At 33.4% G+C, this 15,095-nt stretch overlaps 1 protein-coding gene across 2 annotated transcripts in view; it reads right to left on the bottom strand.

Moving 5' to 3' along the window:
* Positions 1 to 7,036: 7,036 nt before the first annotated feature.
* HSPA4L (heat shock protein family A (Hsp70) member 4 like) overlaps positions 7,037 to 15,095 on the bottom strand; it is a 50,918-nt gene continuing 42,859 nt past the window's right edge. The window contains exons 18-19 of one of the 2 annotated variants that reach the window (XM_059066161.2): positions 11,904 to 12,065; positions 7,037 to 8,970 (exon numbers count right to left, since the gene is read on the bottom strand). In XM_059066161.2, the coding sequence (XP_058922144.1) occupies positions 8,779 to 8,970; positions 11,904 to 12,065 (354 nt within the window). In that variant the 3' untranslated portion in view covers positions 7,037 to 8,778. The remainder of the gene's footprint in view (positions 8,971 to 11,903; positions 12,066 to 15,095) is intronic. The other variant, XM_067036641.1, reaches the window with a different exon arrangement.

Raw genomic sequence — 15,095 nt, 5'->3', positions numbered from 1 at the left:
GGTCCCACTTGTTTACTTTTGTTAATTTTCATTACTCTAGGAGGTGGGTCAAAAAAGATCTTGCTGCTATTTACGTCAAAGAGTGTTCTGCCTATGTTTTCCTCTAAGGGCTTTATAGTGTCCGGCCTTACATTTAGGTCTTTAATCCATTGTGAGTTTATTTTTGTACATGGCATTAGGGAGTATTCTGATTTCATTCTTTTACATGTAGCTGTCCAGTTTTCCCAGCACCACTTATTGAAGAAACTTTTCTCCATTGTATATTCTTGCCTCCTTTGTTATAGATTAGGTGACCATAGGTGCATGGGTTTATCTCTGAGCTTTCTATCCTGTTCCATTGATCTATATTTGTTTCTGTACCAGTACTATACTGTCTTGATTACTGTAGCTTTGTAATATAGCCTGAATTCAGGGAGCCTAATTCCTCCAGCTCTGTTCTTCTTTCTCAAGACTGCTTTGGCTATTCGGGGTCTTGTGTTTCCATATAAATTTGAAAATTATTTGTTCCAGTTCTGTGAAAAATGCCCTTGCTATTTGATACAGATGGCATTGAATCTGTAGATTACCCTGAGTAGTATGGTCACTTAAACTATATTAATTCTTCCAGTCCATGAACACATTATCCCTTTCCATCTGTTTGTTTTGTCCTCAGTTTATTTCATCAGTGTTTATAATTTTCTGAGTTTGGGTCTTTTACTACTTTAGGTAAGTTTTATTCCTAGGTATTGTATTTTTTCTGATGAGATTGTAAATGGGATTATGGGTAGATTTTTAACTAAAAATCAATCTCTTTAATGCTTTTGTTTGTTTTCCTTGATTAACTTTGGTAGAGGCTTGTCTGGTTTTAAAAATATCATTTTCAGATACGGGTTTTGATTCTTTATTCCATTTACTATTGATTTCAGCTCTTATTTACTCCTTTACCTTTAATTTCTTTAGGTTCATTTTGCTGTTGTCTACCTTTTTACTGGTATTCTTAGGTCATTACATCTTTTACATCATTTTAAGTATATGCATTAAAGCATACAGGAATACCTCAGAGACGTTGCAGGTTCAGTTCCACACCATGGTAATAAAGTGAATATGACAAAGTGAGTTTCACACATTTTTTGATTTTCCAGTGCCTGTAAGTTATCTTTGGGACTTCCCTGGCAGTCCAGTGGTTAAGACTCATGCGTCCACTGCAGGGGGCATGGGTTTGATCCCTGGTCGGGGAACTAAGATCCTGAATGGTGTGCTTGGTGCAGAAATAAAATAAATAGATAAATGAATAAATAAAAATAAAGTTATGTTTACCCTATACTGTAGTCTATTGTGTGCAATACCATTAAGTCAAAAAAATACGTACATACCTTACGTTAAAAATACTTGATTGCTAAAAAATACCTACCATCCTGTGACAACACACGGTTGCCATAAAGCTTCAATTTGTAAAAAAGTGTCTGTAAAGCACAGTAAAATGAGGTATGCCTGTATAAAATTCTAAATTAGTGCTTCAGCTGCATGTTACCAAGTTGCATTTTATATGCAGGTTCATTTACTTAAAGATTGCTGAGTGCTTATTACGTGCATGCTTATGTACTGCAATGAGAGAAAGAGTAGGTCCAAAAGAGATTGAGGTTTAAGGGGTACAGCTGCCATTTAAAGCAAGTTTATATTGTCGTTCAATTAGAAGTATTTTCTGATTTTCAACATGATTTGACTTTTCTATAAGTTCATTTTTTTTCAATTCAAGCATACGGAATTTCTTTTGGCTATGGTGTCATGTTTAGTAAATAGTACATATTTATGTAAAATAGTTTTACCTAATAGCTGAGTAACGGTTCATATTATTAGATCTAGGTTTTAAAGTTCTCTTCATTTCTCTTTATACTTATAGCCTACTACCAGTTATCACTGTTATTGTGGGCCTAAACTTCTTTTCATAATTGTCAAATGGCTTTATATATTTAGAGGCTGTTGTTTCAAAGTTATGTTTCTGGTGAATTGCTCTAAAATTATTAAAACTCTGTATACCATTACGCCCCCCCTTTTTTCCCCACTGTAAAAGCAACTTAATCTTATTAATAAGTTTCTTTTGATTGGCATTTTAAAATATTTTTTCATTAATTTACTTTCCACTATTACATCATGTTTAAGAAGTGTATTTGTAAACACTACATATAGTTCTTAAACGGCTAAGTTTATGGTACTTACATTGCCATAACTACTGATATTTGGATTTCTATTATTTTATTGCTCTTTGCTTCTCTTTGCCTTCAACAGGGTTAATTTTCTTTACTACAAATTCCTAGTTATTTGTTCTTAATTTAACGTGAATCTTGTTATGTCTAAAACCAATATACATATCCTTTTCAGTGAGGTTAAACAGGAGACCAAATGTAATTGTGAAGAAAAGTAAGGAAATGCTGCTCAACAGAACTGCTTCACATTGCCTTTTGGCATGTGCAGGATGCATGAACCATCCTGAACCGATTTCTTTACCTTTCAGCAGAGGGGAGAGCTTGAGGATAAAGTATTAGGAGGTACTTACAGTCAACAGACATTCCTTCTTCACCTCGGGAATGTTATCAACTCTTTGCTGTTTAATCACTGGGGATTGTGGGTTAAAAAAAAAAAAAAGCAAAATCCTCTCCAGGTGTCCCCCAAATCAGGATAAGATGAACAGGAATGAACTGCCTACTGTTCAGCCTTCTAGACTTTGAAAGTATTTATTTCCATTTCATTGGAAAGTTAAATGGGGGTATAAATATTTTTCTGAGTTGAAGATTTATTATCCTTCTTATTCTCACAAATTATTCAAGCACTAGAAGATTAAGCACCAAATACTGTAATCTAGACCAGGGGACCTCAGTTGTTTTCTTACCCCAACATGCTATTTGACATATTTTCAACTGGAATAGCAATTCTCAAAAAGAGGTTAGGAGAAACTTGGGCAGGGAGCTCCTCTTTGTGTACTGGAAATTTCTGAAGTCTAGTTGATTTATCGCTAGGTTTTCTCTTCTAATATAAAGTTAAGTTAATCGCTGACAACACAGTATTAGCAAACTACTACTGTAGTTTTCAGAATTGATATCATTTGATGGTTTAAGAAGTTTGCCAATTTACTCAGAACCCTCACTGCCAAGCAAGTTTATGTAAATGACTCTGATGACCTGTCCACAAACCACCAAGTCATTGAAGTTCACTATGTGAACATTAAGCCTCAGGTGTGTAAAATTCATGGTTCAAAGAGTAAGTAGATAAATATATTGATAATTACATAACTTCTTGACAATGTGCACTTGCCATCCAAAAATGAAATGCATTTATCAATTGCTATTTGTTCACTAGTATGAAGATGCCATTTTATATACATAGAAAATGTTTTATATACTTTGATTCTGCGAAATGTAAACATTTTATAAATGTCTGTGAACCAAAATTGTATGCCACATATATATTAGCATCATATATAATAATATTACCGACTTAACATCACAAACCATTCTCATGTCTGCTTATTGAAACTAAGGGTCTGTCATATGCAGTTTATAGACACATCACACTTGATTATGATTTTCTGCATTGCACTGGTCGCTCTGTGCTAAAAACAAACTGGGAAATTGAGAAATCAAATGCAGTAGTTTTCTTAAAAAAAAAAAATTAGCTAGTAGGTACTAAACTGCCAGAAGGTATTTTATACTAATGACTGGAGTCGGAGTCACTATGTGTATAAATTATTTTAATAATGGTTGGAGAAAGTTAAAATGACTTGGATGCCATATTAGTACTAAACAATTCAGTAACTTCATTAAAAATTTGCTTCTGTATTAAACAACAATGGCTTCATCCTGCCAAATATAACATTTTTTACTTTTAATGTGAGTCTCCTTCCAAGACACTAAGCCATAAAAGTATTATTTCAGGGGAAGAAACCACAACACTTTAAAGTTTCCTTTGCTTAGCGCTCTATTTCTAATTACATCTTTACATCTACATTCTGGGTGGGTCCATATGATTTCAAGAGCATGTTAACTCAAGGTCTTGGAAGCAAAAATTTTAGAAAATTAAGAAATTCTGAAAGAAAACAAGGAGGATGCACAACACATGTATGTAATCAGAAAGCAGCAAAGAATTGAAGTTGTCCGATCTTTAACAACTATTTTGAATTTCGGACCCTTTTTGTTACATTGATATCTGGATTAAAAACGAGGGACGTTGGTTACTTAATACACCGTACTCACAAAATTGACCTCTTTTGATCTAGAACTACTTAAAAGTATTCAAAGGCCAGAATATGAAAAATCTATTAAGCCGCTATTAAATTTTAGAGAAATTACATATGGAAACTTATAACATGGCTTTTCAAGTATAAATTTAAGAGTCAAAAAATTCTTAACAGTAAGATTTGGTTTTAAAGTAAAAAGACAGGTAATAAAATTTGCTATCAAAGTGATCATAAAAGTATTTTCTTAAATCCATGAAATAAAAGACTTAAAGAATAATCCAAAATAAAACAAAATATAATTGAGAGAAATATAATGATTATTTAAGAGTCCAAAACAAGATAACAGGAAAGACTAAGATAATTTCCATTTATAGTGTATATACTATAATGCAATTACACTATCTAAAACATGTTGAAATTCACTAATCTCTTTATAGGATGGTTAATCAATACATTTCCCTAATACTCCATGTGACCTAGAACATGACAGTAAATTAGATTCCAAAGCAAAGATCATTACCATTTATTTTTGTTGTTGTTGATATGGATTTTGACCTGCCTGACAAACTAAGTCAAATGTTCATGATTCAATTATTAGTTTTCTTTCTTTGACTTGAAAGCTGCAAGTTATTTAATAATGTATTTTAACAGACATGCCTTTTCTTTTAATGCTTACTCCAACAATATGCTAGACGTACCCCTAGAGATCTGAAAGGTGAAAGAGCCATTACCACCTATAGGTACTGACTACTGCCATAGACATTTAGGATTTAGGGGTTTTTCTTCTAAGCAGTTTGTTAATATTCTAAAAATTCCAGGTACCCTGTTATTGTATGAAACAATTACTCTTGAATTTAACAAGGGAAAAAAAACATAGACATCAGGCTATGTTATAAACCCAGAGCTGTTTGGTTAGGAAACATGAGTATATGGAAGAATATTAATTTTAGTTTATTGTGTATTAGAGATGTGAAAGTAAAATAACTAAAGCTTTTGTTTGTTTTGGTTAAAGACCTGGTCTTGATCTGCATTAAATCTTATTACTTTTTATCAAAATAAAAGATTATGTGCTTCCTGGAAGTTGTTTTAAAATTATACTTTGGCTTAACCTTGACAAAAAAAAAAGGTAATTTTAAAACTTTTCTCTTTTTTGATCAAAAAGTCTGTCTCTTCTGAAATTGACTAAGAAGATTAGTTTGGTAAATGACTGGTAGTTATAAAACATACTGTAGTTAAGAGGATAATAAAACATTAGAATCAGACTTTATAAGCATCCCTACACCTGTGTCATTTGAAAAGTCATCAGTGGCTGACTTTAATCAATGCCATCAGATTTTAAATACTGATGTATCAATACAATTAGATATGCCTCTCATTAAGTTTTACAGAATCCACTATCACAAAACCAAATTCCACTTAAAAGTTCTGAAGTCTAACCACAAAATAACATCTACTTTAGAACTGAAGTTTTTTTGTTGTCAGATTCTAAAAGTTGAGAAAGATGAAGTTATATTTTTCTATCACTTCTAAATCTGTGATATGTAAAGTTAATGCCAAGACTTTAATTGTGGACTACCAAATATCAGCTATTAAAAACAAAACAGAAAATCCTAATGGGAATGTTTGTAGGCTTAGTATTACTTACAATTCAAATTTATGAAAATGGAGGGATGGTTAAATCTGTTTTGGGTCAATTGATCACTGTATTCAAATGTCTATTATCTTTAAATATAATCTTTCAAAACAGTTGAAGCTGTGCTAATTTGGATAAACTGTTTTAACATATCACTTTATTATACTGATAACTGATCCCCAAAATTCACTTTAAAGACTTCTAGCTAGGAAATATAAGTATACTAAAAATTGACCCTCCAAAGTCTAAGAAATCTTTATTTCTTCTTAATTAAAGTCTAATTTTTACCTTTTTAAAATTGAGATTATCTGTTATTGCAATAGCCTAATCCTTTGGTGTGCTGTTTGTATCAATAGTTGTTTTAAAACTTAAGTATTCTGTATATTGCTAAGGAATTAAAACATCACAGACTTTCTTTTGTTATACTATTTAGCGATCTTTGTTTTTAAAATCACTGTGTGATTGGCTATCACGAGTTGATTTCTAAAACCAAATAATTTATACTTTTCCAGAGTCATAGTGTATTAGATTAATACATTAATCATTTTCCTATTAATCCTATTAATCATTTCCTACATACTTAGTTCTTATTTGCTTACTGCAGGAAAACATCCTATTTTGCAATGTGTTTTTTAAAATAACTTCTATAATAGTGGCTTTTTATTTTGAAAAAAGTCTTTAATTTTTCATCTAAGCACTGCATATTTCATACAGATTAAAATTAAACTGAACCCATGCCTTCTACCCAAAACTATATTAAGGAGAACATTTTCTCTTTTATTACTGTATTCAATAAATAATTATAAGGTTAAGGGCTTTTGAAAATCATTTAAGTTGAATAAATGGATAGGAAAAGTATACATATTATCTTTGGATATATTTAACTTATTAAATGAAGTGTCACATAACTGCAGGAATTGGAATAATTCTGACTAAAACACAGAACTTATAGAAACTGACTTACAGAACTGGAAAATGTCAGGATGTACTGCACAATTCAGATGCAGAAAGGTTTGTTCCCATATATTCCCAATTAGTTTTGGAGGTACAGCTCCTAACAAAGTGGGTGGAGATTTTCTTAAGAAAAAGCTGTGAACTCCCTATGTGTACTGTTATATATTCCCTTTCATAACTTTTATGCTCTTACTGAAGTGAACCTATATATTCAACATACAAACGAAAAGTAACAAACATGCTTTTAAAAAAATGTATTTCATCATTACTAATGGATATAATTACTTCATTAGTTTGAAAACATTAAAAAATATATTGGGTCTATATGATTTTTTAATGCAAAAAAGGGACATCTCCCTCAAAAAGGATGAATAAAAATCCCTGCAAAATGCACTACTCCGTACTTTCCTTTCAGTGCAGACTACATTGTAGAAACAGAATCTCTCTTAGAGAACTAGTTGTGAGAAGTAACGACTATCCCTAAAGATATTAAACTCTCAATTTTTATTACTTAAGAAAAGTCCATATTAATTTTTTAAATTCTTAATATAAAGATGATGTAGCTTTGGGGAAAACAGAGCCTTTCAAAATTTTAACCTACGTCAATCTAGTTGATTGGTATTAAGAACACAAGTGCCCATGCATCGTCTATGCTTCTTTTTCTTGTAGGTTGAAAAGTCATTTCATTCTGCTCCCATATCAAGCTTCTGCACAGAACTGAACAGTGTGAACAAGTCTGGTGATGAAGCACAGATTGTCTTTAAAATATCTTAATTTCACAGCCCCTCAACCCATATAATTTATATATGAAGCACCAAAACTGGAGCCAAGATGTGAACAGGTAACGTAACAGCAGGAACTATAATTTAATCACATCATATCATATTACACTGTGTAACATTCTATATTTTGCCTGTTGATGTGTAACACAGTTAAGTTTATTACAAGCAGTATTTCCTAAGACCTATGGTATAAGTGCTTCTTTTCAAGTATTACTGCTTATTTAGTGTTTATATGTTAACATTAAGTAAATCAGTGATAAATGTATATAATGCAGTACACATTGTGCCATTTCTCCCTGCCCTCTGTTAACATATTAACAAAATCAATTAAGAAGACCGAAACAACTATTAAAACTAAAACAAGGTTATCAACATCACAGATGCATGTCTGAGTAGGTCAACAGCATTTCCCCCTTAACATGGAGGTATTTTCATCAAAAATGCTTCATCATTTTTGGGCCAGCATCACTTTAGCAGCAGCTGGTCTTCAGGACAAGTAGATCAGAAGTTTAGAGTGCTAAACACTGAATTACTCTGAGAAACATCAATCCACATGACTAATGAAAAGAAGCTAACTGCTGGTGTCACCTTAACATAAAATTGTGCGTTTTCCCTTTCAATGTGTGATTTAGTTCATTTATACAGTGAAAACAAAGTTTTGAAGTTCTCATGGCACACCAACGAGATGGACTAATTTGTCAAGGAACCTCTTATTTGTTTTAATATTTAAATTATAACAATACCATAACTAGAAGAAGGTCAGTGACTTGGTGGCTTTAAACCACATCAATTTCAATATTTGTTTTTCAAAATAATGATGCCATTAAATCTATGCTTCTGCAACAGTAGCACAATACAGTATCCTTTCCTGAATAAAGGAGCTGAGGTTTATCCAAGTAGAAGCTTTAAATAAGGTTGCCAACTACTTATCAAATCTTGCATGTTTGACATAAAATATATTAGGAAAGCTTAAACTGACTTGTTAATGTACATTCAGCTAAAGCTTCACATTAAGCAGCAATGGAAATGAACAGAGGTGCACTCAATATAAAACACTTTTCAAAACTACTCCAAAAAACAAATGACAAAAAGTGGTTAAGAACAACTAAACATCTGTTGTGTGTACCAGATGTAAAAGAAGAAGAATGGACCCTGTGGTTACTTGCACTGTTTGGATTACGTGAAGGTGAAATTAAGACTTAGTCCACGTCCATCTCTCCAGAAGATTTAGTATGCTGTGTGCTGTCTTTTGTTGTATCTGGTTTAGTTTCAGTCCCACTCTGTCCATCCACTGGTCCATTGTGTTCACTATTAGCTTTTGCCTTGTCTTCAGCAACCTCTACTTTCGGTTTGGGCTTATAAATGATGGGGTTACAGAAATGATCCAGTTCCTAAAGACATGAAGAAAATTGATTATATTAAAAATATTATGTAACAAGTTACCATTAACATTCTAAAGTCCACATTAACTTTCTAAATTTCCACATAATTCCACATTCCTGAATAGCTGTTGGCTCAGCTAGATAACCAACTAATTCTTAAACTACCTTAATGAAGGATTTACCTTCCCGGCTAGTGTTTGTCAGGGGTGATAAGAAACTATTCAGTCTTTAATAATACATTCTGTATTTACTGTTCCTAAATTTTTTTCCTCATAACTTGAATACAGTTTATTTTGGCAGGAATCGTTTTTATTTTATTTATTTTTTTGGCTGCACTGCGCAGCATGCGACATCGTAGCTCCCCAACCAGGGATTGAACCTGGGCTCTTGGCAGTGAGAGCGCGTAGTCCTCACCACTGGTCCGCCAGGGAATTCCCAGGAATAAATTTTAATTCATTCCTTTAAATTATGCTGAGAGCTCTGTTATGAAAATTACATCACGTAATACCTATTGCATAAAGTTTCTCAACATATACATAAAAACAATTTTAATAAATGGAATTATATAAATATACACACTAACTTTACTTTCTGAAAACAGCTCAGTAGCCTTTTCTGTTGAAGGAAAAATAAGCCATGAAAGTAAATTCAACTTCATAATTTAAAGGAGATATATTTTCCATATCCTTGCTTTTTCTACACAGAAATAAAAGACCATTTCAGATAAAGCTACTGAAACACTTTCTTTCAAGACCAGTGTCACAGATATTGGGATAGGGACAGAAACATATAAAGTAACATCCTTGGGGAGTGTTTTAGTGCAAACTGTTCTTATCACACTCTGCATCTCATCTGATTAGGAGTAAATTACTATAGATTCTCTGCCAAACTTTCTCAAAAGGAAAATACTCTTGTTTTATGATTTAAAAAAATACCCGTTTTGGTACAGGAAAAGTTGCTCAACATTACTAATCATCAGATAAATGCAAATCAAAATCACAACGACATAATCTCACACCTGTCAGAATGACTATCATCAAAAAGAATACAAATAACAAATTTTGGCAAGGACATGGAGAAAAGGGAACCCTAGGTACACGTTTGGTGGAAATTCCTCAAAAAGCTAAAAATAGAATTACCATATGATCCAGTAATTCTACTTCTGGGTAAATATCCATAAAAAATGAAAATACTAATTTGAAAAGATACATGCACCCCAGTGTTCCTAGCAGCATTATTTACAATAGCCAAGATACAGAAGCAACCTAAGTGTCCATCAACAGATGACTGGACAAAGAAGATGTGGCACGTATATACAATGGAATATTACTACTCAGCCATAAAAAGAGAACGACAATTTGCCGCCTGCAACTACATGGAGGGTATTATGCTTACAGAGAAAGACAAATTCTGTATGTTATTACTCACGTGGAATTTTCAAAATAAAGCAAATGAGTGAATATAACGAAAAAGAAGTAGATTCACAGATATAAAAAAACTAGAGGTTACCAGTGGGGAGAGGGAACTGGGGAGGGGAAAGATAGGGGTAGAGGATTAAGGCGGTACAAACTAATATGTATAAAATAAATAAGCTACAAGGATACAACATAGGGAATACATACAGCCAATATTTTATAACTTTGAAGTATAATCTATAAAAACATTAATCACTGTGTGTACACTTGAAACTAATCTTGTAAATCAAATATACTCCAATAAAAAACACCCTAAAACCTGTTTTTGTTTTAAAAATGAATCAAATACCTACAGACATACTGAACTAGATTAAAAAATTAAAAAATTCCATCTCCTATAGATTAACATAACCTTTTGGTGAACATCCTAGATGTATATCCATGCACACACACATCTCCAAACATACAATCTATGAACATGCTAATTGATACAGTGAGATTACAGAATCTAAATAGTTATCTTTCCTTTTTCACTCAACAATATGTTGTATAAATCTATATATCTAAATAGATTTACCTCTGATATCTTAAATACTATGTTTAATTGTTGAAATGTGTTGTAATATTGAAATATGCATCAATTTATTTATCTAGTTTCTTACTGATAGGTATTTAGGTTGTTGCCAGTTTTCTGCTATCATAAGCAAGGGTATTTATCTGCATATACTTATGCAACAGTCAAAATAAGATGAATTCCTAGAATTGTGATTTCTGCATTAAAGAGTAAACTCATTTTAAACTTCTATACATATTCTGAAATGATGTCCCAGAAAAATGGTAACAAATTTGACCAAGTTGCTCAGGAAGAGCATCCATTTCTTCACACCATTGGCAATTATGGCAAAGACTGTGAATGTAAACACACAACCAAATCAGAGAGAAGAGATTTGCATTTCTTAGAGTAGTAATGAAGATGAACGCCTTTTCATATGTTTATTGGATATGTATTTCTTTGTCAGTTGTTTTACCAATATCTTTACTCATTTTTCTACTTAGATGCTGATCTTTATTATCAAGTTTGTCCCCATGTTTTTCATAGTGCTTTCTATAACCTTTGACATTTTCAGTAGTTTTTTAAACTGGAAAGTTTATCTTATAAATAAGATTTTACCATGGAATTTTATACATTTCAAACTATGTCAAAGACAAACATATACTGCAGTTTTACAATGGAGGCTCAGAAGTATTATACAGCCTAGAAATCAGACATATTTGGAGTTGTCACATTGCTTTACTTCATTCTGTATTACACTTAAAATCTAAAAAACAGCTTTGTGTATATGACTAATTAAATCAAGGAACAGAGATGTCCCACCTAGAATGTTTTTTTTCCCAAAATTAAAGATTAGCCTCAAATTCCTCTTTTTCTATATTCTTCTGGCAAGTTGATTATTTCTCAAAGTATGGCTCCCATTAAAAAAGTTTAGTGACTGAACCCATGCAAAAGAGAAGTTTATAGTTTCTTACCTTTGACTTTGCAACTATTTCTGAAACTTTCACCACAGGATCTTGAGTGAGACTTAGTTTGTTCTGTGCATTCATCTTACTGTTCAGCCAACTCATGGCTTCACTGATATATTTTTCAACTTTTTCCATTTCAGCAGGATCCAAATGATCGTATCTTTCATCCTATTAGGAAAAAAAAAAATTAATGTAACAGGTTTTTCAATAAGCACCAATTTATTGATAATTTCTGCTTAGAAGAGACTCTTATTGAGTGTATGCCTCACACATACCCATGTGAAGAAGCCATTTACAGACTACACAGAACTGAAGAAACTGGGAGAAAGAAAAATCAGTATGGGGTTTTAAAAGGAAAGGCCTTCTGAAGAAGTCAGGTTTGGAAAAGAATGGTGAAGAGTATTAGAGGAAAAAGTAGTACTTAGCCAAGAAAGAAGCTGCATGGACTTAAATTTGTCAGGGAGTAAAGAAAAATAAGTTAAGCAGGCACCATAGTAAGCTAGACAGAAAATTCTGTATAACAGAATAAGTTGTTGACAAGAATTACTGGGTTGGCCAAAAAGTGCCTTTGATTTTTAAGTAAAAATAAAGGACACATTTTCCATTTTCACCAAGAACTTCACTGAACAACGCATTCACCCTTTTGTTCCAATAACTTCTGCCATTTTTCAGGCGTCATAATTCCATCTTCCCAAAACTTTTTATCTTTTTGAGCAAAGAACTGTTCCAGGTGCCTTTTACAGTCTTCCAGGGAATTGAAATTTTTTCCATTAAGAGAATTTTGTAAAGACCAAAATAAGTGGAAATCCGAAGGTGCAATATCTGGTGAATATGGCGGATGAATCAGAACCTCCCAGCCAAGCTGTACAAAAGTTTTTGCCTGGTCATCAAAGAAACATGTGGTTATCCTGATGGAAGATTATGCGTTTTCTGTAGACTAATTCTGGACGCTTTCCATCGAATGCTGCTTTCAGTTGGTCTAACTGGGGGCAGTACTTGTTGGAATTAATCGTTTGGTTTTCCAGAAGGAGCTCATAATAGAGGACTCCCTCCCAATCCCACCATATATGCAACATCACTTTCTTTGGATGAAGCCCAGCCTTTGGTGGTGTTGGTGGTGGTTCATTTCACTTGCCTCACGATCTCCTCTGTTCCACATTATCGTACAGTATCCACTTTTCTTTGCCCCTCACAATTTGTTTTAAAAACAAAACGTTTTCATTATATTTAAGTAGAGAATCACGTGCGGAAATATGGTCAAGAAGATTTTTCTCACTTAACCTATGTGGAACCCAAACATCAAAGTGATTAACATAACCAAGCTGGTGCAAATGATTTTCAACACTTGATTTGTATATTTTGAGTATGTCGGCTATCTCCCGCACAGTATAACATTGATTGTTGTCAATTAATGTCTCGATTTGATCTCTATCTACTTCAACTGGTCTACCCGACTGTGGAGCATCATCCAGTGAGAAATGTCCATTATGAAACTTCACAAACCACTTTTGACATGTCTGTTCAGTCACAGCACCTTCTCCATACACTGCACAAATTTTTTTTGTGTTTCAGTTGCGTTTTTACTTTGCTTGAAATAATAAAGCATAATATGCCAAAAATGTTTTTCTTCCATCTTCATTATTAAAATGGCTACACAAAAATTCACCAATTTTGATGTTTTTAAAATGCATGCTGATATGACAGCTGTCAAAATACAATCTAATAAAATTGTTTTGAATGAAGTTTAAGACAACTAAGCGCTACTAGAGCCATCTTACAGAAAAAACCGAATGAACCTTTTGGCCAACCCAATACATAATAAAATTTTGTCTGAAAGAGACAACTGCAGCTGTCACATGTAGGCAACGATCTAAGATGTCATGATTTAGACTGGCAGTCTCAAAACCAGAAAGAAATGACAATGCAACATATAGAAAGAGGATCTCCTCCCCATTCATCCCTCTATCTGCATGCTTTTAAAATAATCTCTAGCCTGAACCTCTTCCCTGAACTCCCTACTCTATATCCAACTTCCTCTTCCCTGAACTCCCTACTCTATATCCAACTTCCAACTTGAATTCTTACTTATTATGTTTGAAACGACTTACCTATGTTTCAAACTCATGATCACCTCCCCACCTACTCTTCCAAGTTCTCCCCATGTCAGTAAATGGCAGTTTCACCCTTGCAGGCCAAAAATCCTTGGAGTCATTTGACTCCTCTTTCTGTTATATTTACATAAAATCTATCATTGAATCTTATTAGCTCTGCCTTCAAAATATATGCAGCAGAAATCCAACCACTTCTTCCCCCTCCATTCTCCAGCTTCAGGGCTCCGTCACTTCTTGCTGGTGTTATTCTAATGTTTTAACTAGTCTCTCTGCTTCCGTAGCCTTTAAAAGATAAGTCAAAATTTAAAATTTTATGCTCAAAAGCCTCCAGTGGATTCCTATCTCAGTGTAAAAGCCAAACTTTTATAATGGCCCACTAGGCCCTTCATGATCTGGCAACTGATAATCCCACCCCGCACTGCTCTGAGCCACACTGGCTTCCTTACTGTTACTCCAACACATTCTCCCCTTTGCAACTGCTATTCCCCCTTTGTTAAGGACATTTCTTTTTATAGTTATCATACATCTTGAACCCTCACCTCCTTTAATTCTCCCCTCACATGATGTCATCTTATTAGTCTGCCTTTCTGACAAATCTCCTCCACCTATGGCAGTCCCTTACTTTTCCCATAGCCCTTTATCACCATCTGACTACTTCATAGTAACTCATTCATTGTCTATCTCTTCCCACTGAAGCATATTAGAAACAAGTTCAGTGTTTTGTTTGATGCTGTAGTTCCAGCACCTTGAAGAGAGCCTGGAACGTAGTAACTCAAAATTCTCGAGCGTAAGTCAAATCTTGCCTTGCTTTGAATAATATTTTAAACCTGCATCCTCAAGAAGACTGCTACAGCCTGGCGAACACTAGGTTATAGTAGTTGTACACAGATCTTCCAATACCAGATGTGAAATATTCTTGGTGTTTTTGTCTGCTTGTTCCTTCTTTCTTTTCCATTATCCTTACATTCTATTTGTACTTATATGGACACTGACATTGGCAGGCACATTCACAATCAGTACCTGTATTATTCTTTTAGGTTGGCTGGACTGCACTCTCTGTTCTACAGAATTTACAAATCTTATATTT

This window comes from Kogia breviceps, chromosome 6 (assembly GCF_026419965.1).
Source record: "Kogia breviceps isolate mKogBre1 chromosome 6, mKogBre1 haplotype 1, whole genome shotgun sequence".
Classification (NCBI taxonomy): Eukaryota; Metazoa; Chordata; class Mammalia; order Artiodactyla; family Physeteridae; genus Kogia; species Kogia breviceps.
Note: the sequence above shows the minus strand (reverse complement) of the source record. Positions and strands in the feature narration are given on the sequence as shown.